This window comes from Balaenoptera musculus, chromosome 8 (genome assembly GCF_009873245.2).
Source record: "Balaenoptera musculus isolate JJ_BM4_2016_0621 chromosome 8, mBalMus1.pri.v3, whole genome shotgun sequence".
Classification (NCBI taxonomy): Eukaryota; Metazoa; Chordata; class Mammalia; order Artiodactyla; family Balaenopteridae; genus Balaenoptera; species Balaenoptera musculus.
In genome coordinates, this window is record NC_045792.1 from 73,407,493 (window position 1) to 73,430,849 (window position 23,357).

General features: G+C 38.2%; 1 protein-coding gene across 2 annotated transcripts in view; it reads left to right on the forward strand.

Moving 5' to 3' along the window:
* The window catches only part of NELL1 (neural EGFL like 1), an 862,938-nt gene that overhangs the window by 151,378 nt on the left and 688,203 nt on the right, over nt 1-23,357 (forward strand). For both annotated transcript variants that reach the window (XM_036862585.1, XM_036862586.1), the window contains exon 5: nt 14,707-14,803. In XM_036862585.1, coding sequence (XP_036718480.1) covers nt 14,707-14,803 — 97 coding nt within the window. The remainder of the gene's footprint in view (nt 1-14,706; nt 14,804-23,357) is intronic.

Sequence of the window (23,357 nt, forward strand, 5' to 3'; positions counted from 1 at the left end):
CCATTAAGTATATACTTTAAATAAGTTATATTGTAGGTGAATTATATCTCAATAAAGCCGTTAAAAAGTACAATGCAAGAAAACCAAAGAAAGTCCAGATCTACATACTGAGCGGAACCATCATGAATTTGGGAAAATTGACCTGTAAAGTCAACTCTGAGATTTCCTAGTAAGGGTATTAAATTTTATATAAAAATATTCTCATGACTTCAAAGCAAAAAGACCATGTAATTTACAAAGGAAAGAAATTCAGGTTGGCATCAGACATTCTGACAGCAGCATACAAATCAGGACAAAAGTAACATTTTCAGTAAAACTTGAGAAAGATAGTATGAGAAAAGCTTCCCAGCTTGACAACAGAGTTGGGTCTTGGTGTGTGATACAGCCAGATAAGTGCTAGAAAGGTATCTTGAACCAGGGGACCAGAATGTACAAAGGTGGGAAGCAAGAGAGTTCACGAAACTTTTAGGACTCGCAAATATCAATAGTTCAGTGTGGCTGGAGTCTCTGTGAATTGGAGAGGCTCCTAAGGCCTTAGATTTCATCAAGCAGTTCATTTATTCATTCCTTAACTTAATGGGTGTTTCTTGAGTAGTAGTATTAAGTGCTCAGTAATGTCTAGTCAGTTATGTGTTACTGAGAGTTGTTTCTGTGATCTATATGAAAAGATGAGGGAAAGGTTAAAGGGACTAGGGGAATGTGCATATAAATTTTTATTTATGTGTGGAAAAGTAGCATGGGGTTTACTTGAGTAATTCTTCTGTTATTCTAAATATCCTCTTTCAAATGAAAATTTGCATTTCAGCGTTTCCATCAACCTAGTAATATTAAAAAAGTATGTTGGCAGTTAATCCATTTAAAAGGCAGAGGGGAGCCAAGCCAGTTCACCCATTGGGTAATCATACAAGCACAGAGAGATGGTTGCATCCAGGAACTGATTAGACTGACACAAATGCAAAAATACATGAGGTGAAAACCATTGTTATTAAGCATACATTTTGTGCCTAGCACTGGTCTAGGTACTGGGGATGCCACAGCAAATAAGAACTGTTATCAAGTTGCCCACAAATTCATAAATTGCTGATTACATCACAGAACGTAAATGAGGTAGGCACCAAGGTGTGGTGAGATCAGAAGTTTTATCTTCATATACGCTGCTGAGGGGGCATCCCAAGACTTACTGTAGTTCTTCATCTGAGTGTAGAATTGTTTCAGTTAAGTGTATTTTCCTTTACATTTTCACGTTAGTTAAGATCCTTACGTTGTAAGTGACAGAAATCAATTTGAATAACTTGATCAAAAAAGGCAAGATTATTAAAAGGTTACCAGATTATCTCATGCACAAAACATAAGGAAAGGGATGTAGCTGGGTCCTTGGGAGGATATGAAAAACCAACAAGCATTCAGGTGGTTCAGCACTGCATTACTTAAGCCATTTCACATCAGTTTTTAAAGCAATTACTGTACAGTGTCGTATAGAGCCTTAAAAAGGTAAAAGGAGCAGGCATCATTTTCTTTATGTAAATGGTGAGGAAATAATCCTAGGAAGATAAAGTGATTTGTCCAAAGTCACGTCCCAAGTTTAGCGGGTAAGCCCAGAATTTAGAAGAGAGTCCTTCTGACTCTTGAATCTTTTCTTTTCCCATTAGCCTTCTTCAAATCCTTCTTTTTCTAACATGCAAAAATTTCCCCTTATAATTCCCTCACCTTCTTAATTTTTCTTTTATCATTCATTTTGGTTTTGGAATTAAAGGTGTCACCTATGTGTCCTTAATAATAGGCTTATCTGAGACATCTCTTAAAACTGTCTTTAATTTATACCCTGTGATCTGACATGAAGGAGCCACTAGGAAAGGGAATAATTAAAGAGATTAGTGGGAGATCTCAGTTGTCTCAGTGATTTTCTTATTATCATCCATGAAATGCCTTATCAGAAATGGGCCATTATAGTTTAAATGATCAGTCGGAGTTTGAAAAGGATTTGAAACTTCATCAGACGCTTTCTGAACTTGGAGTTGTAGCCTCATTGTTTTCCAAACTCCAATTTTTCCTCCACAATGAACAATAACTTTTTGATTAAACAGCTGGCAGTTACTATTGAATGCCTCACAATAACAAAAGTCTTCCTTCAGAACAGGAAATTTTATCTAAATTGCTTTGCTCTTCTTCGGTGATTGTGAACTTCTGACAGGACTGATAGCATGAAAAAATAAAAATTTCTTTCAACAAAGTGATTACTTTTTAAAAGAAAGAGCCCCAAACTAAATGAGTAATTCAGTGAACTTGATACAAAGCAGAAGTCAAGGTACAAAAGTTGTCCTCTCAGTAAACATTATTAAAAAACAATCAAGTTTGTATTGACACATTTATATTGGGAAGGCTGTAGACAGCAGCTGAGAGAGAGAGGCATGAAAGTACCACTTAGTAGTCAAGGGCCTTCCTCACTAGTTTTGTTCTTAAAAGGAGCAGCTACCTTTATTTAGCTAGTACTGTGTGCCAAGCACTGTGCTGTCTTTTCCATATGAATTAATTAGTACCCCAACTTCAACCCTTCCTGCCCTCCTGCTGGCATTTCCCATTGGTTGAAACCAACTGGAACCAAAAAGGAGAGGGAACCTCTTAGTCTTCTTTGGCACAGGGCAAGGCAGAGTCTATCTGGAGGGGGTAAATGGAGATACTCGGCTCACCTTAGCATTTGCCACCATTTGAAATTGAACAACAATGAACAAATAACTATAATTTATCTACACTGTAATGAAGGCTCCAGGAGGCCAGGGATATAATATTACTCTTGTCAAATAAATATACAAGTGGCTGCCTATATATTGTCTTTCTCTCCGTTCCTGTGTCCCTTCATCCATCATCTACACAACTATTAATGGGCCACGGTCAGGAGAACCCTTTTACTTTTTTATATGCACCACAAAACGTTGGGACGCTGAAGGACTTTTTCTTTTCTTTGTGCTGCTCTCTTGTTTGTTTGTTTTAATTTAAGTAGAAAAACATCTAGAAACAGCTTCATGGAGGGGATTGTTCCCCTGTGCCTCTCACTCTGCCTTGGAGTTGCCCTAAGCAGAGCCCCAGCTGCTCCTGTCATAGGCTAGCTTGACTGTAGCTGGGCAGGAGGAGACCCTAGTCAAGCCTGACTTTGCTTCTTGAGGACAGACTTTGCCAAATAAAGCCTTCATCAGAGATTCTTTTTTACAGTGGGGCCAGGCTGGCCCCTGTTAAATCTGATTTTATGAGGGGTGTAGAAATCTGTATTTTGGGAAAGCTTACTAGGCTCCCTTAATGTTTGGCGAGAGACCTTGCCTTATGTGTGCTTTCCAAGGTCCTGAAAAAGTGAAAAGGTGAAAGAATACAGATCTCTGCGTGACTCTTGGGGACGCCAGTGTTGCACGTGGTGGTGGTGGTCTGTGGCTTCATCAGAACTTCATGGAGAGAGAGAAATATTTACCTTGTGCCTTATCGTAGCTTCTAGACCCTGAAATAGTTCACATGGGTTGTGTGGAAACGGTCAATCTCAGGCCTTTGGGGAGACATCCATTTGCTCTGGGAAGCTTTAAAGCATTACATGAGGATGTCCCATACGGTCTCTGCGTGACAGATGGCTTTTGGATGTTTATATATTAATATAACGAGTAGCAGATGGAGGTTGAATCAGAGACCTTCAATGTCCTTTCTGACCCTGACGGTCCTGGTTACCGATGTGTGCTTTATATAAACATCAGGCCTTTGACTTATCATTAAATTTAAATCTTCATTTAGATGAATAATAAAATGGGGTTACACTAAATTATCACCCACTCATGAGTATCAGCAAATATTTTGGAGGCAGCTAGTCTGGGGTATAACTGAACACTTTGTGCAGCACATTTTCTGAACTCCTGGAAAAAAATGGGACTCATGACTATGGATTCATGTGCCATCAGTGGCTACACCAAGGGAGTGATTTAGGAGGCTCTTACTCTCCTCTCTTTCCTATCACATTGCGGCCCCTAAACTCCTCTTTTATAGAAATTTTAAAGCTGACAGTGGGTACTGTTTTCTAACCAATTGAGCCAAGTGTCTTAGATGAGGCTTCTGGTATCTTTTTTCTGAAAATACTTCAAATTAAAGTACCTCCTGGATTGTTCTGTGAGGGTGAAAGCATTGATCTTACCTAATAACGTTAATAATGTTTTACTTCAGAAAAGCATTTTAGAATTTGCAATGTACCTTTATTGAGATTATCTGTTTTATATTCATTGAAAACCTATGTAATAGGTATTGTTATTAAGTTTGTGAGTGAAGAAACTGTGAGGGCCCAGAGAGGCTTTGTAACTTGCCCCAAGTCACAAAGCTTAAATGGTAAAGGTAAGACACAAATGGATGTTTTCTGACTTTAGTCCAACGATCTTTCTGTATCTCACACTGTTTATGTAACCAACTGTTTGAACATTTGACTTTTTAAGAACAGAATCAATAGAGGATTATAAGACAATATGGCATAGCACGAGTTTACATCTGGATTTGAATTTAGGCTTTGCCATTTATTGAATGGTATCAGGCAAGTCATTTAACCTCTGTGAACATCTATCAATTGAGTATAGCAATGCCTGCATTTTAGGGTTATTTCAAGGATTATAAAGTTTGTAAAGTTCTTGCATATAGTAGGTAATCAAGGGCAGCTCTTAAAAGTTTTGAGGCTGTCTCTCTCTGTCTGAGTTTGAGGATTACTGTCCTTGCCAAGTGGTCTTCTATCATCTACTAGGACATCCTTCAGAGACTGTAGTTCATTGCTTCCCAAGGCTGTTCCTTCTCTCTGTGTTTTCTGACTGCTAGAAAATTCTTACCTTGAGCTAAAAATACCTCCTTGTAACTTACACTTGTTGGTGTACGTTTTACCTCTTTTAGCTACATAGACCAAATCCAATCCATCTTCCACGTGACAGTCCTCCAAATATTTGAAGACTTTATCTTGCTTTCCCTTAATCTTTACTTCTTCAGACTGGACATCCTCTGTTCCTTCAACCATTCATCACTTGATTTGGCTCACAAGGCCCTCACAATCCTGCTTGGGTCTTTCTAAAGTGTGTCTGTTTATCATCTGAGAAGTTCCTACAGCTACATGTGATTATCTCTAAGCAGATGGACTCAGATTAGAATGAGATAATTGTCTTCTTCTGGTACTGTTTAAGATGATAACATCCTTTCTGGCAGCCTTATCATCTTAGCTTACTGTTGATCAAAACAGCTGTGTACTTTTTCTCAATATGTATTTCTGTTAAACCTTAGATCTCACATTCTGTCTTTGAGAAGCACAGTCCCTAAGCATGGGATCTTTCATTTTTTGATGTGAAATTTCATCTTATTTGATTTGGCCCTAATTTCTGCCTATTAATGTCTCTTTTAACCCTGGTGGTATTATCTTAAAATTTATTATGATTGAAACAGTCATACCAACTCCGTATTTTCCTGCAGATTCAATAAGCACACTGCTATTACACTGTTGAATCATAGATAACAATGCTAAGTATGACAGAGCTGGTTGTCTGACCTGATCCACAATCAGCATGATCTAGGGATAGGCAGAGCATAAGGGTTAGTAAGAAGTTGTAGGAGAGAGATATTTGGGGCATAAAATATGGTTAAGAAAGGAAAGTACTGTTGGTATGGAGATCCAGATGAGGAGAGAGAAAAGAGTAAAATTGAATTGCCAGACAAGAAAAAGCATGCATCTGGCAAGTGTTTTCTAAGTGGATGAAGCAGGTCACATGAGGACTTTATCTTCTTGGGAAGACCTCTCTTTCTCTTGGAGGGTATTCATACCCTTCTCTGGCAAAGTCTCTTTGCTAATCTCATTTGAACACTGCTGCCTTCTCGTTTACCACAACAAAGGCATCTCCATCCAGATTTCAACTTTGCCTTCTCTTTTTAGTTCGCATTTGTATTTACTCTGCTGAAAGCGGCTGCAAAACTGTTTAGAAACCTGCTGAGCCCTGCTACCGTCCTCCCTCCTGAGCTCTGCATGGATTTGGTTTAGAAGTCAATTCTTACACGTTGGTGCCATACCGTATTCATCTCTATAATCCATCTCCCCGATTACAGTCTGTACCTCCTGTACAATGCCAGAGGTGCCGTTTTCCCCTTGTCATTTGCTGAGTGTCATTGGTTTTGTTAAACAAATTGGTAGGAGGAGACCACAGAGCTCCCCTTTGGGGTATTCCTTTCATGTCCTTCTGGTACAAGCCCTGTGTGATGTGTCTTCCATGTTAGCAAATAATTACCAACAGCCAAGCAACCTGACACGGAAATTCAACAAGTAGCTCATCAGTGTACATCGCTGGCAAACACTCTTGCCACAGTGAGTAAGCTTTGAGGAACTATTTTGTAGATTGCCATGACCTACGGAATGAATGCTGAACAGTCATCAGGGCCAAGAGCAATGCCAATGACACCACAGGTGTCTTTTGTTTTTCTAGTGGTGATCAAGAACTTCGTGTTCTTAAATTTCCCCTGTGAAGCTGAGGAGGGAAGATTGCATGATGCCCCCTTTAGCCTGAGTTCAAAAGAGGGAATTGCCTCCTGTGCAAGCTCCCCCGCCACTGTATTAGTGAGGGGAGATAGAATGGGAGTTGTCTTGTGTTCTCTAATAGGGAACTTTCTCTAAGGAACACCTTGATATTCACTAGTGCTGGCTTAAAGGCAGTAAGGATGAGGCTCTCTATCTAGCAAAGGAAGGTCATTGTAACTTTCCTCTTCAGGGAGTATGTGAACACTTTTCTTCAATTCTAGGCAAAGCCCCAGATAAACCTCTTCATTTAGCGTCTCATTTGGACTTCATATTGTCTTACTGAACAGCGGCATAATACATGTCAATTCACAAGGTTTACATTGGAAATTCATTCTTCTGTATAATTGGGAAAGGTACTGCGGAGTCCCTTTCAGAGGCCTTTCTTCACCCAGGTAAATAAAAATCCAACATTCCTTCATATGTAGTGTTGTTGAACCACTGCATTTCTGTGTGTTGAGCTCTGAGGGCTTTATCGGTTAACAGAAAATCTAGTTCTTCATAGAATATTGACTGGTCTTTAAGCAGATGGGATGCTTGCTAGGGAGGGCATTCTTGAAGTCATGAATAAAGAGAAGTTGTACCTTGTGAAGAAAATTCCTAATGGGAGCCCTTGATTCAGTGGCTGACTTTCACAAGGAGCATGACAGTTTCTCTTTGCAGTGTTCATTCCTCTTGAGCAGTTTTTATGTTTGACTGGATGTTTAATTTTTCATGCTATTGTATTAGAAATGAGTTACTTACACTTTAAAATACTGTTAGATACGAATGGCACGCAAAATTCCCATAATTCTCCCAATACATCTTAATAGGCAGCATCTCATTTGAGTTCAAGGCCTAGAAACATGACTAAATGGGAATTGGGCTTTTTTTGGCCAAAAGAAAGGGTAGATTTTATATGGTTGTGGAGTAAATGCATTATTTGTGTCAGATAGCCTATGGGAATATGATAAATTTGGGCTGATTATAATGCCATCAACTTAAGCGGTAAATTGGGCACTTATCAAAAGGACTATGCTTGATCTGATTAATTTTCAAGTTGCTGTCTATTTCTCTTGACTATTTCTTTCTGAAATACATATATCTGGCTTTCCTGTTAGTGAGCTGTCTGCCTGACAGATTCAAACTTGCTATCCCTATCTCTTTTCTGGATGGAAAACAGTGAGAGGGGTTTATCTTGCTCTATTTTTTGGGGGGTGGGGGGCTTCTTGTGTAAATCTCATGAGTTGGGGATGATGGAGGAAAACACTTGAAAAAAGTTATCACATGTCACTCATTTTCATTGACTGCATTTTCCTCAGGATTATCTGCATAAAGTCTCAAGTTCAACTGCCTGATTTCTTAGTTTGTGTCATTCATTTTTGGGAATTGCACATCATAAAGTCTTAGCCATAATACTTTAGGGCTTGTTTAACTGTCTGTAGCCCTCTTATTCTGAACATACTGCCTTCATTCATTCATTCAGTATATGGAGTGGGCACCTAATTTGACTAGGCTTTCTTCCAGATGGTAGAGATACTGACATGAAAAAGATAGACAAGGTCCTTGCTTTCAAGATGCTTACTTCTGGTAGGAGGAGACAGTCCATCAGCATAGAGCCAACTGTGGAGAGTCATGTGCTTTGATAAGGGTAAAACAAGCTAGGTGATGAGTGGTTAGTTGCTACTTTATATAGAATGGTCAGGGAAGGTGTTAGTGCAGGAAACAAGTGAGCAGGTGCAGGGATTTGTTGCGAGGGTTTTATTTCCTCCATACTCAGCAGATAATCAGTGGTTGTAGCAGTCAGGAAGTGCAGACACAACTTGAGTGTGAAAGTGCTGGACCCAGGGGTACCAGGAAAGACCAATTGCTCCTTCCTTGGCAGGGAGGTCTGGGAAAGCAGGTTCAGCCAGGACCAGAATTTTAGACTTCAACGGTTAGTGGGAGGGTATAGAGTCATATGCTGATGTCCTAGAGAGTATGTCCAAGTGGGCCATCCAAGTGGGCAGGGTCTCAGAGATCAGTAAAGAACCAAAATACAGGGCAATCAGAATACATAAAAAATAATATATATAAAAAGGATAAATAAGGATGGCCTGAAGTAAGAACTTAGAGGGCTTTGGCTTACTGCTGACATTTTTTATTTCCCCAGAAACCTTTTATATGGATTGGCTAAATCCAATTAAGGTCCCGAATAGAGTAGGAAAGTGCCTAGTACTGGATTAGGCAAAAGTGTTAGGATTAGTGTCTTGTCATATTTTACTCACATAAAAACTATGTATTTTGTTGTTGTTGTTCTTGGTTTGGTGATTGTGTGTTCAAACATACAGTCTAATATATTATAAAACATTTCTCATACCTCTTCCTTTTTCCTGAGCCCTTCTCCTGTCTAATGTGAGTTTATGATGAACTTTCAACAAAAGTCAAGCTTTTGTAAATGTCAAAGAATTACATATTTTGGAGGGATGTAAAAGATATTAAGATGTTCGCTTAATTTGCATAGAAAAGTTTGTGACTTACGTCTTGAAAGAATTGAAAAAAGCTAATGAATGACATTTTAAAACTAACATAGTAAAAATACTGGGATTTTGGTATGTCATAGAAAATGTACTTTGTCCAAAAATTTTGTTTTAATCCAAAGTTTAGAATCTAAGCAAGTTGTCAGTGCGCACTGTAACTAATCAGGTTAAACAGCAGCAGAAGTTAATGCTGTTAATTCCTTTGTTTTTTTTTTAAATTTTTTTTAAAATTTATTATTATTTATTTATTATTTATTTTTGGCTGTGTTGGGTCTTCGTTTCTGTGCGAGGGCTTTCTCTAGTTGCAGCAAGCGTGAGCCACTCTTCATCGCGGTGCGCAGGCCTCTCACTATCGCAGCTTCTCTTGTTGCGGAGCACAGGCTCCAGACACGCAGGCTCAGTAATTGTGGCTCACGGGCCCAGTTGCTCCGCGGCATGTGGGATCTTCCCAGACCAGGGCTCGAACCCGTGTCCCCTGCATCGGCAGGCAGATTCCCAACCACTGTGCCGCCAGGGAAGCCCAATTCCTTTGTTTTGTTCCTGTTACATATTCACTTGTTCTAGCTTTTAAATTTGTAGAAGGCGAAAAGAAATTTAGGATTTAAAAATTTTCAGTGTGGCAATTTATGACAAAATAGACACTAAATTCTTGCATTGTAACATTGAAATCCCACACCCTCCCGTGCGACAGTGATGTCATTCCCCGAAACTGTGTCCCAAAGCACAAGCTAGGCACCGAAGATACTGATAATCCCATCTCAGTGGATTCATTTGATGTGAGGTGTAGCCGGTGGGCTGAAATGTATCATGTGACCTGTGTAGCTCTGCATCCTTAGACACCTGTGAATTTTACAGACTGGCAGCACCTACTATGTACCAGTGGCATTAAAAGTATTTCATTCAAGCCTCACCACAGCCCATACAGTCAGCAGTAACATCCCCGTTTTTTATTTTTTTAATTTTAAAAATTTTTGCCTGCATTGGGTCTTCACTGCTGCGTGCAGGCTTTCTCTAGTTGCAGAGAGCTGGGGCTACTCTTTGTTGCAGTGCACGGGCTTCTCATTGCGGTGGCTTCTCTTGTTGTGGAGCATGGGCTCTGGGCCCACGGGCTCCAGTAGTTGTGGCACGTGGGCTCAGTGGTTGTGGCTCCTGGGCTCTAGAGCACAGGCTCAGTAGTTGTGGTGCACGGGCTTAGTTGCTACGCAGCATGTGGGATCTTCCGGGACCAGGGCTCGAACCCGTGTCCCCTGCACTGGCAGGCGGATTCTTAACCACTGCGCCACCAGGGAAGCCCATCCCCGTTTTTTAAATGAGAAAGCTGAGGTACAGAGAAATTAAATAACTTAATTAAGGTCATATAGCTAGTAGAATGCATAACTGGAATGTGAACCTAAATCTATTTTATCCCAAATTCATGTGTCTCTGCTATACCACATGATCTCTGATATCTCTTGGCATTATGGGCATGAATCTGTAACAGTCACCTTTCTATTTTTCGTTGGGGTATACTTGTTAGGGTAAAGAATACTAGCCACAACTACGGAAAATCCTCTCTATCTCAGTTGGGTTGCCGTCCAGTCGGGTGTGTCTGGCTGGCAGGTGACCTCCCATATCATCATTTAGGAATCCAGGCCCTGCCATTTTGTGGCTCTGCCCACCTCTCAGCTCTTAGAGCCTTCTCTTGACAGCTGAAAGAGACAATGTGAAAGATGCTTGAGGGAGGTTTTCTGGGGCTAGGTCATGGCTAGCAGTGGTGCAGATCCCTTCCATTCACATTCCATGGCCACACCCAGAGGTGAAGGAGGCTGGAAACGTTGTAGCCACGTAGCAGTGTAGCAAGGAGGAAGAGAAAATGGGTTCTGGGAGAGCTAACCGGTCCTGACCTTGTGCTTTGGCACGTGATCTTGTTTCCCCTTTCCCTTCCTGATAAGTAAGTCAAGTTAGGAATTTTAATTTATTTGAGTGAATAGCACAGGCTTGGGGTCTGGGTTCAAATCCCAGCCCTGCCATTCACCAGCTGCCTAACCATGAACAAGTTATTTGACCTTGCCTAGCCAAGAATACCTGCCTGATGGTGGTATTGTGAGGATTAAGTAAATCAATATAAGGAAAGTCCTTAGTACAAATGCTTGATACACACTCGGTACTGTGTTAGTGCTGGCTGTTATGTGGGTGTGTCAGCTCTACTTTATTCTTCATTCACAACTCAGCTGTAGTGTCCCCTTCTTTGGAAAGTCTTCCCTTTCTTTTCTTTTTTAAAAAAATATCTTTATTGGAGTATAATTGCTTTACAACGTTGTGTTAGTTTCTGCTGTATAACAAAGTGAATCAGCTATACGTATACGATATTTTCTTTCTTCTCTGCTTCCGCAGATCCTTGCACTTATTGCACTGAATTGTAAGGTGCGTGTGGGTGTCTTGTCTGTCTGGCTCAGGCGTTTGACCTGAGGGCAGGAACTTGGCTGTGCTAACTTTGCCTGTGTGTCCCCGTAGCCAGCAGAGTGTCACACACATTGTAGACAGTCAGATGTTTCCTGACGGGAAGGAAACCTCATTAACCAGAATACTAGAATATCAGAATACAGTATTCGATTTCCTGACCACGCTGGAAACCAAGGAGTTCATGTATTAGCTTTGACTTTTCATTTCAGTTGATTTGGGCAATACTAGATTTAAGTGACAGATCCGTTGTGCCCTACCGGCTTATTTGCATGAGCCAGCCCACCTCAGGGATCATTAGCCCTTTTGCCAAGATTCTGATTGTATTTGTCTAGTATGTTGGTGGCATAACTCCCCCTGTACAAGGGTGAGGTTAGGGATGTGATAATCCTGTTTCTTAGTTTATGAGATACTATCAGCATTAATCCATGCAATCCTCCCTCCCTCTCTCCTCCCTCCCTCCCTCCCTCCCTTCCTTCTTTCCTCGCTTTCCCCCTCTCCTCCTCTCCCCACCTCCCTCCCTTCCTTCCTTTCACTCCCCTCCCCCCCAACCATTCCCATTCCTTTAGGAAAACACTGTCATATACCTTAGGTGACTCTTAAAGTTTGTGTATCTCTTTGGCTAATCGATAAAATAGTTTTGCATGTATGTAGTTTTAATTTACATAATTATAGACCTTTTTAGCTTTTTCACTCTATTTTTAAAACTTTTTAGCTTAATATCATTTTAATCCTACAGAAAAATTGAGAATGGTCCAAAAAACAATCATAAACTCTTTGCTCAGATTCTGCTCTGTCTCTCAAAGTAATAATGTGTGTTTACATATGTATGTACTTATATTGTGTATATATACACATTGTTACTTTGAACTCTTTGAGAGTAAGTTGCAAACCTCATGACCCTCTACGCTTAAATACTACAGTGCATATTTCCTAAGAACAAGACATTTAAATAAACACTATCCAAATTCTCAAAATCAGGAAATTGAACACCAATACAATACTATTTTGTAATCTACGGTTTCTATGCAAATTTCACCAGTTTTCTACTAATGTCCTTTATGAGATTTTCTTTTTTCCTGCCCCCAGATCCAGTCCAGGATCCTGCACTTAGTAAACATTAGATAAAGGCCTCCTTTGCTCATTGGAGCTCACATTCTAGCATATTGAAAACCAAAAAGAAAGCATTTGAATGGAAAGCTTCTCTCATGCTGATAGATGCAAATGTTTTTAAATGAAGGTGAAGATTAATAGTTTGACAACATTTTCAATTTTTTAGTGAAGTGACCTCCTAGAAAATTATGCTTCTGCCTCTTCCCCTAAATAGCGATTTCCGTTTCTCTCTGGCCTCCTCTGAAATTCACCAGCATTGAACATAATTTTTGCCTCGTTTATCTCCACAGTGCATAAATAATTTTGCATTCTGCTTTCCTCTGGTGAAAATTATTTTGTATATATTTTCCCATATTTCATAACTTGCATATTTAATCACTCTTAATGACTGTAGTAAATTCTGTCAAGCTGAACTACTGTAACGTATGTGTTTCTCTTTTGTTGTAAATTTGGCTTGTTTCTAGTTTTTCACTAATATTAGAAAAAAAAACTTTTTTAAGGAAGTATATAGCATCTTCTTGTATTAAAGCAGTTTTGACAAATTGTTTCATCTAAAATATTTCCTTCTAACATACAGAAAGAAAGGTTGCATTTTTGTGGAGAAAACACAGGCTGTCTTTTTCAGGGAAACTTATTTTTCCTTGATTATGTTTCACGCCTCCATTTATAATGGAAAGATAATTAATAGAGAGGGACCTGATATATTTAGAGCTTTGTCAGTTGAATACTTTGCATGTATTGTTAGGAAACAGCATGTTTCCAGTGGGGAATAGGAGAGTAATGCACGATGTGTGATAGTTCCCAGCTGCAACGGCCTTGCAATCGTTCACTGGCTTTGACACAACTGGACAATCCTTCAGGTCTTCCGCACTTTCCTACTGAGAGCTGCTGGAGGAATCCATCACCCTCTGCCAGGAGGCAGTCAGCTGCATCCCAGCTGGGGGGATTGATGAATTGTTAGACCTCTGGACCTCCCTGGGGGATGATTCTCCCCAAGGCTGCTCCAAGTAAGGACAGAGGAATGAATGGAATGGACAGGGCCGTCATGAGGAATGGAAATTCACAGATGGTCCCTGTATCTCACCCCATTCAGAATCTTCTGAGCATCTAAGGAGACAAGTTCAGTTCTTAGGCAAGCTCTTCCTTTCCCTTCTCAGTACTCAGGTGCTGGAAGGTACTTGCCAGGGGTGAGGTGGAGCCTGTGATCAGCTGGTGGTTACAGGGACTGTTTCTAAATTTCAAGATTTGTAACTGACTAACGTGGGGCTTGGGAGGGCAGAGCAACTGAGACAGTTCAATTATTCAGTAAGCTTTATCAGTGCTTTCAAAGATCCTGGGACTGTTGCCTTCTCTGTATTAGTTATATGTCTTTCTATATCATATGAAGGTTTTCTTCATGTACAGAATTTTATCTTTTACTCTATGAGGGCGGGACTTTGTACATCTGGTTTATTGCTCTGTCTCCTGTTGCCTTGTATGGAGCTTGGAGCATAAAGAAATGCTCAATGACTATTTGTTCATTGGGTGATGAGTTCAGTTACTTGATTTTGTACACTAGGCACATTGTCATGTGTGCAGCTGCTACTCAGTTATTTAGAGGGGGTTAAGAGGTTACTGTAGAAATGAGTAGCAGCTGAATAAAGCAGTCAGGGAGTAGTAGAGCACAAAGGAGAGTACGTGGGCTTTGCAGCCAGACAGGTGGAGATTCTCATCCCAACTTTACTGTTCCCTGGCTGTCTTGGTTGACCCATTTACGGTCCCTGAACCTCAGCTTTCTCACCTGTAACATGGACAAAACCACTTTACTCACAGAGTTTGTATGAAATTCATTGCTCAGAATAGACACTCAAAAATGTTACCCTTTTCCTTCTTCCCCTGCCAAAAGGGCAAAGATAGAAAGCCAGGAGGGGCCCAGATAATGTGTCTAAGTGTTGTCAGGAAACAGATCTCTGTTTATGTTACCTGTCATCTAAAATGTGCCACATATTGGCTTCATCTCTCTATACCAGCAGCTAATGCCATGAGTACTTCGAACAGTGTGCATGTACCTTTTGGTTCTGCTTTGAGCCTCTTTATTAGTAACTGTGTTCTTTGCCCTTATAGGATTTATGAACGTGTGATAGACCCTCCTGAGACCAACCTTCCCCCAGGAAGCAATTTATGGTTTGGTCAGCGCAACCAAAAGCATGGTTTATTCAAAGTAAGCACTACTTTCTACTTTTGCTTTTCTATGTGCTTGATGTGAATTTAATCATTTGTCACAACAGTTCTCTGACGTAGGTGTTTTGAGACTAGACAGAGAGTTCAGTGACTTGCCCAAGGTCACACACTTCACTCTACTGCCAGATATGGATGATCCAGAATGTAAATAATCCTCAAAATGTTTCTTATTGCCCTACTTCTGGGAGATTTAAGGTAATCTTCAAATTGGTTTTCATTGTCAGAACCTGTTAATTCAGTTTTGGGTGGATGTCTAGTCTAGATAAACAATAAGAAACGGCTCAACTTCCATGAGCTTTGGTTTTCCTGTCTATAAAGAGGGTAATATTGGGTTGGCCAAAAAGTTCGTTCGAGTTTTCCCATAAGGTGTTTTGGAAAAACCCCGAACGAACTTTTTGGCTAACCCAATACAATAACTGCATTCATAAAAACATGAGGATTCAGTGATAAAGTGAATTGAAAAAGCTAAAAACATCATGAAATTTAAAGATTGTCTTGTTCTTCAATAGAATGGCAGAACTTTGCTTCTGGCAGTATGGTAGACTAGATATTTTTAAAATCCTCTTGCTTCAAAATGCCTGTAAATGCTGGATAAAACAACAGAAATCTTTTATGATTTGTCATTGCACTTACAATAAGGTATATCTTTAGAGGCTAAATACGTGAAGGGAAGTGAAAACCAGAGAGATGTAGGCCAGTATCAGGAAGTTAGATATTTAAGTTTATTCCTTTTCTTTCTTTTAATCTATTTCTCTATTCCAACTTTATTGAGATATCAATGACATATAACATTACGTGTGTTTAAGGTATACAACAGCTCGACACACTTAATATATTGCAAAATGATTTCTACCATAATGTTAGCTAACATCTCCATCATATCATATAATTACCATTTCTTTTTTGTGGTGAGAACATTTAAGATCTACTCTCTTAGCAGCTTTCAATTATATAATACAATATTATTAGCTATAATCACCATGCTGTACATTAGATGCCCAGAACTTATTCATATTATAACTGGAAGCTGGTACTCTTTGACCAACATCTTCCCATTTCCCCCACTCCCTCTAAACCCTGGCAATCATCATTCTACTCTGTTTCTATGAGTCAGGTTTTTAGATTCCACATATAGGTGATATTACACATTATTTCTCTCTCTGTCTGATTTGTTTCACTTTGCATAATGCCCTCAAGGTCCATCCATGTTGCAAATGGCAGGATTTTTTCTTTCTCATGGTTGAGTAATATTCCACTCGTGTGTGTGTGTGTGTGTGTGTGTGTGTGTGTGTGTGTACACATAGACATACCATATCTTCTTTATCCATGTATCTGTTTACAGACACTTAGGTTGTTTCCATATTTTGGTTATTATGAATAATGCTGCAGTGAACATGGGGGTGCAGATATCTCTGTGAGGTAGTGATTTCATTTCCTTCGGATATATACCCCAAATTATGTGGAAGCCATCCAGCAGTGGGCTTGCTGGATCATATGGCTGTTCTATTTTCAACGTTTTGGGGAACCTCTATGTTACTTTCCATAGTGGCAGTGCCAATTTACATTTCTATCAGCAGTGCACAAGGTTCCCCTTTTCTCTAATCCTCTCCAACACTCGTTATCTCTTGTCTTTTTGATGATAGGCATTTTAAAAGGTATAATGTGATATCTCATAATGGTTTTTTATTTGCATTTTTTGATGATTAGTGATGCTGAGCACCTTTTCATGTACGTTTTGGCTATTTGCATGTCTTCTTTGGAAAAATGTCTCCTCAGTTCCTCTGCCCATTTTAAAATCAGACTTTATCTTGCTATTGCGTTGTATGAGTTCTTTGTATATTTTGGATATTAACTCCTTATCAGGCATATGGTTTGCAAATATTAGTTGACTGTATAGGCAAGGATTTATTTTTGGGTTTTCAATTCTGTTCCATTGGTCTATGTGTCTTTTTTTTTTTTTTGCTAGTATCATACTGTTTTGATTATTATAGCTTTGTAGTACAGTTTGAAATACAGAAGTGTGATGCCTCCAGCTTTGTTGTTCTTTCTCAGATTACTTTGGCTATTTGGGGTCTTCTGTGATTTTATACAAATTTTAGGGTTTTTTTTCAATATCTGTGAAAAATGCCATTTGAATTTTGATAGGAATTGCATTGAATCTACAGATTGCTTTGGGTAGTGTGGACATTTTAACAGTAGTAATTCTTCTGATCCATGAACGTATGGGATATCTTTCCATTTGTTTGTGTCTTCTTCAGTTTTTAATCAAAGTCTTGTAGTTTTCAGTGTACAGATCTTTCATCTCCTTGGTTAAATTTACTCCTAACTATTTTATTATTTTTGATGCTATTGTCAATGAGATTGTTTTATTTCTTTTTTGGATATTTTGTTGTTAGTGTATGTAAATGAAACTGATTTATATATTTTGATTATGTACCCTGCAACTTTACTGACTTCACTGATTTGTTATAAAAGTTTTTTGGTGGAGTCTTTAGGATTTTCTGTGTATAAGATCATATCTGCAAGCAAAGACATTTTTACTTCTTCCTTTCTAATTTGGAAACCTTTTTTTTTTTTTTTTTTCTTTTTCGTGCCTGATTGCTCTGTCTAGGACTTCTAGTACTATGATGACTTAAGAGTGGTGAGAGTGGACACCCTGTCTTTTTTCCTGATCTTAGAAGAAGAGCTTTCAACCATTCACTGTTGAGTATGATGTTAGCTGTGGGCTTATCATATATGGCCTTTATTATGTTGAAGTGTGTTCCTTCTATGCCCAACTTGGGTGTTGTTATCATGAAAGGATACCGTATTTTGTCAGATGCTTTTGACAAAGCATCTGCTGATATGGTCATGATTTTTATCTTCCATTCTATTAATGTGGTGTATCACATTTATTGATTTGCATATGTTGAATCATCCTTGCATCCCAGGGATAAATCTCACTTGATCATGGTGTATGTTCCTTTAATGTACTCTTTAATTTGGTTTGCTAATAATTTGAGAATTTTTGCATCTATATTTATCAAAGATACTGGCCTATACTTTTCTTTTTCTGTAGTGTACTTATCTGGCTTTAGTATCAGGCTAATGCTGGCCTTGAAAAATAAGTTTGGGAGTGTTCCTGCCTCTTCAGTTTCTTGAAAGAGTTTGAAAAGGATTGACATTAATTCTTTAAGTGTTTGGTAGAATTCACCAGTGAAACCATCTGGTCCTGGGCTTTTCTTTCCTTTTCCTTTTTTAAAAATTAAGGTATAATTTATATACAATAAAATTCTCCTCTTTAAATGTATGGTTCTGTGAGTTTTGGAAAATCTGTGCAGTCATGTAACTACCATCAAGATAAAAGATTGTTCCATAACCTCCAAAAATTCCCCTGTGCTGCACTTTATTCAAGTCTTCTCCTCATCCTAAACGTCTAGCAACCACTGATTTGTTGTCTGGCCCTATAGTTTTGCCTTTTCCAGAATGCATTATAAATGGAACCATTTATGTAAGTATGTATATATGTTGAGGTTCACCCATGTTGTTGTGTATATCAGGGATTCATTCTTTTCTATTGCTGAGTAACATTCCAATTCTGTTGTATGGATATATTACAATTTGTTTATTCATTCCTTAGTTCATGAACATTTAGGTTGTTTTGAGTTTTTAGCATTTATGAATAAAGCTACTAAAACATTTGCATACAGGCTTTGGTATGAACAAAAGTTTTCATTTTTATTTGGATAAATATGTCAGAGTGGGATTGCTGGGCCGTATATTAAGTGTATGTTTAACTTCATAAAAAATGTCATTGTATTTTTCAAAGTGGCCATACTATTTTACACTCTCATTAGCAATGTATAAAAGTTCCAGTTAGAGCCTTAAATTCAACATTCTGTGTGGGATGGGGAGAATGGCTTAGATTCCATGCAAGCCTTAGAAGTTGGGACAGAAACTTCTGAAATAAAGCCATGATTCAGAAGACCACCCCTCCGGTGAAAGGGTAGGTAGAAATAGTCTACTACTTAGCAAAGGGAGGCAGTCCATTGACTAGCTTTTCTCTGCTTTATCTCCACACACACAAAAAATAGTTCCCTGATAAGAATTTGAAACCACAGCTCTTGACATCAAGCAGATGTAAAATTTGGATTTATATACTCATGAAGCTCAAGAAACTATCTTAATGTGATCCTGGGTTGGGCACCTTGGGATTCTTAATGAAGAAAATACAAATAATCTTTGGGAAAATCACTTTTAATGCAAACTTCACAAGATTACTACAGATTAAGTTCATGCAAATATGAGTTTTTAGCCATCATGAGTAAGAATGGGAAGAAACAGCAAACTTCCCAATTATCCCTCAAAGGGCTGTAGAAATTGGAATTACAAGATAAAGAATTTTTTAAATCCCTATATTTAAAATGTTTAAAGAAGCAAAATAACAAATTTAAAAAAATGCATGATGACTAGAGATGATAAATATGACCAGGGAGATTTGAGTCAAAAGTTACTTCCAGAAATGAAAAATATAGTCATTGAAGTGAAAAAAACTCAGTGAATCCGCTAAACAGTAAATTAGACACAGGTAGGGAGAGCATTTGTGAAATGGAAAATATTGTCAAATAATTACCTTAATTGTAGTGCAGGGATAGAGGAAAATAGGAAAGGTTAAAATGTAGGGAAGATGCATATATATGGAAAAGAATTTTATGTATGTATTTTGCTTATATGTATTTAGTGTGTGTATGTATGTATATGCTTCCATAAATATTTGAAAATTCCAAAAGATAATGGGAGAAAGGGGTTATGGGCACTATTAGAAGTATGATGGCTAAGGATTCTCTAAAGTTGATAAGACATCAATTTTTATTACAGGAAACAGTGCAATCAAAGTGTAAGCTCTTGCTGTCAAAAAGTCACTTAGAAAACTTAGAAGCTTAAACTATAGCTATTTTATTTTTTTTAAAATTTATTTATTTATTTATTTTTCTCTGCGTTGGGTCTTTGTTGCTGCGCGTGGGCTTTCTCTAGTTGCGGTGAGCGGGAGCTACTCTTTGTTGTGGTGTGTGGGCTTCCCATTGCGGTGGCTTTTCTTGTTGCGGAACTCGGGCTCTAGGCGCGCGGGCTTCAGTAGTTGTGGCGCACGGGCTTAGTTGCTCTGTGGCATGTGGGATTTTCCCGGACCAGGGCTCGAACCCGTGTCCCCTGCATTGGGAGGTGGATTCCTAACCACTGCGCCACCAGGGAAGTCCCTAGCCTTTTTATTTAGCTCATAATTCTTTGGGTTGATGGGATTATCTTTCTGGCTTGGTCTGGGTACGCTGGTATGTACTGGACTCTCTGATATGTCTGTTGTCATTTGGTTGGTCAGTAGGTGGCTTCACATTTCTGGTGGTAGATTGGCTGTTGACTGGTGTACTGCAGTTCTTCCCCATGTGGAGTCTACTCAGGCTTATCCACATGGCAGTCTTGAGTTTCCAAGTGTAAGAAAAAGAGGAAGCCTTATAGCACTAGTGCATTTCAAGGCTCTCTTTGCTTGATCACATTTGCTAATAATTTATTGCCCAAAGCAAGTCATATGACGAAAGCCAGGAGTGAGGGGTAAATAAATAGACTTCATCTCTTGTAGGACTGTTCTGCAATATAACATTGCAAGGATATGGATTCAAGGAAGGGAAGAATTTAACATTTTAATAATCTATTACACAAATGATGATAAATAGAAAGCCACACCTAGACATATTAGCAGAATAGCAGAACCCCAAGGTCACAGAGAAGATCTTAAAAGTAGCCAGTGAAAAAAGGCAACTTTTTCAGAAAAGAAGAACTTAGACTGAACATCTGGAAGTCTGAGCAAGAAAAAATGGGAGAAGGTATGAAAACCAGTATACATAATAAAAGCACACAAAAATCACTGCAAAAATTAAAACAATGGTAATTAATTATTAACAATTTTGTGCCAATAAAATAGAAAATGACAGAAAAATGAACAATTTCTTAAAACTATATAAATTATCAAAATGGACTTAAGAAGTGCAAAACCCAGGTAGTCTTAGAATCATTAATGTATCATCAGGAATTCATGATTCGAAATCTGTTGTATCAGTTAGCTGTTGATGCATAGCAAATCAACTCAAACCTTAGTGGTTTGAAACCGCAACCGTTTATGTAGCTCAGAATTTTGTGAGTTGGCGTTTTGGGCTGGGCTTTGCTAAATTGTTCTTATATTCTCAGTGGGTTTACTCATGCATCTTTGGTTAGCTGCTAGGTTTTCTGGGGGCTGGCTGTACTAGAATGGCCTTCAGTTTGATGGCTCATCTCTGCTTCATGTGATCTGTCATTTTCTACCAGTCTAGCCCAAGCTTGTTTACATGGCGGCTGATCAGGGTTTCTAGAGCTGGAGCAGATGTGGGAATGGCCTTTTGAAGCCTACGCTTGAAACTTGCACATTATTTTTGCTGCATTATTTTGGCCAAAGCAAGTTACAAGGCCAGGTTCAAGGGTCTGGGAAATTGACTCCACTTTTGATGGGATACAAATTCCCATTGCACAGGGCATGGACCCAGCAAAGAGCAAAGAACTGTGACCATTTTTTTAGTCTACAGTGTCTTTCCACCAAATAACTGCTGGGTTCAGATGGTTTTACAGGCAAGTTCTATTACATCCAAGGAAACCATTCCAATCTTACATAAACTCTTCCAGAGAAGAGGATAAATGAGAACACTCATTTATGAAGATAGGGTTACCTTGATTCCTAAACTAGACAAGGACTGTATAAGAAAGGAATTGTATAATACAAGGCAATTTACTTTTGAACACAGATTAGATTAAAAATGTAAACAAAATATTAGCAAACTGAATCTAGCAGTGTGTGTGTGTGCATGAGAGAGAGAGAGAGACCCAGTTATTGGTTGTTTCAACAATATAAATTTGTTTTTATCACCGAAACATTTATTAACATAATTCAACACATGAAACAAAGGAGAAAAAAATACTGTGGTCATCTCAAGAGGCAGAAAAGCACTACATAAAATTCAGTACTGACTCAGGATAAAAAAGTTCTTAGCAAAATAGGAATAGAAGGAAACTTCATTAAACTGATAAAAAGTACATAAAGAAAACATACATAGAAACATCATACTTATGGTTTAAATATTAAGAGAATTCCTGTTAAAGTCAGGAATCATACAGGCCATCCCTATTACCATGTTTCTTTTTGACACTACATTGTAGATTCTTACCAGCAAAGTAAATTAAAACCTTAAGAATTATGAAAAAGAAAAATATAATTATTCATGAATTATATAATTGTCTACAAAAAATTGGACTCATGAATTATTAGAATGACCAAGAGAGTTCAGAAGGACTGTTGGACGCTTTTTGTGTGAACAGAAGTTTTCATTTCATTTCCATAAATACAAAATCGAAAAACAAAATCAATTGCATTGCTGAACAAAAGTAGCAGCAGTAGCAATAACAAAGATACAGTTAAATATAATATTTTGTTTATAATATAAAAAATGTGTAAGTACTTAAGAACAAAATCAAATATATACATGACAGTTATGAAGCAAATTGTAAAATTCTATTAAAAGCTATATTAAAGAACACCTAAATGGGAAGAAATATATTCTTCCCATTTGGAGAAGGAGGCTTAAAGCAATAAAGTCTTGGAGAAGGAGGCTTAAAGCAGTAAAGTCAGTTTTTCTCAAATATTCTCTAGATTCTGTGAACCTGTAATAAATTCCCAGCAGGATTTTTTTTTTTTTTTTTTTTTTTGGGTGGACTCTACAAGCCGCTTCTAAAATTCTAATGGAAGATTAAAGAACAAGAATAATGAAGACAATTCTAAAGAAGAAAATGGGAGAGGGACTTGGCTTTTTCAGATACAAAGGCTTATTATAAGGTAATAGGAATCTTATAATGTCATATTGGTGCAAGAATTGGCACATGCATCAATAGAACAGAATGGAGAAGCCAGAAAGATACCCTTCCATTACATGTGGCAACTTGGAAACTTGAAGTGGCTTTCCCGATCAATGGGGAAAAGACCATTTATTCATCGATAAATGGTTAGGAAAATCAGTTATTTAAATATTTCGTATATATATTAATTGATGTAATTGATTTTTGTGTATAATGACAGGAAAAGCTTTAAATACGTATTTGCACACCATATGCAAAAAAAATTACAATTAGAATTGACTTAAAAGCTAAATATTACAGCAAAACTTTGCAAGTTTTAGAAGACAACGTAGGATCATATCTTCATGTTCTTAGAGTAGAGAAAAATTTCTTAAGCTTAAAAAATGAAGAATCTTTAAAGGAAATATTGATAAGTGTAACATGTAGAATAAAAAGATCTGCTTATCACAGATGATCTTGGCAACAAGGATCAGTTGACAAAGACATAATATCCATTAAACAAATGCTATAAATCAATAAGGAAGATTCTTATAACTCAAAAATTCTGGCAAAAGATACGAAAAGGCAGCTCCCCAAAGTGGAAACGTGAATAGCCAATGAATGCACTAAAAGGAATTCCATTTCAG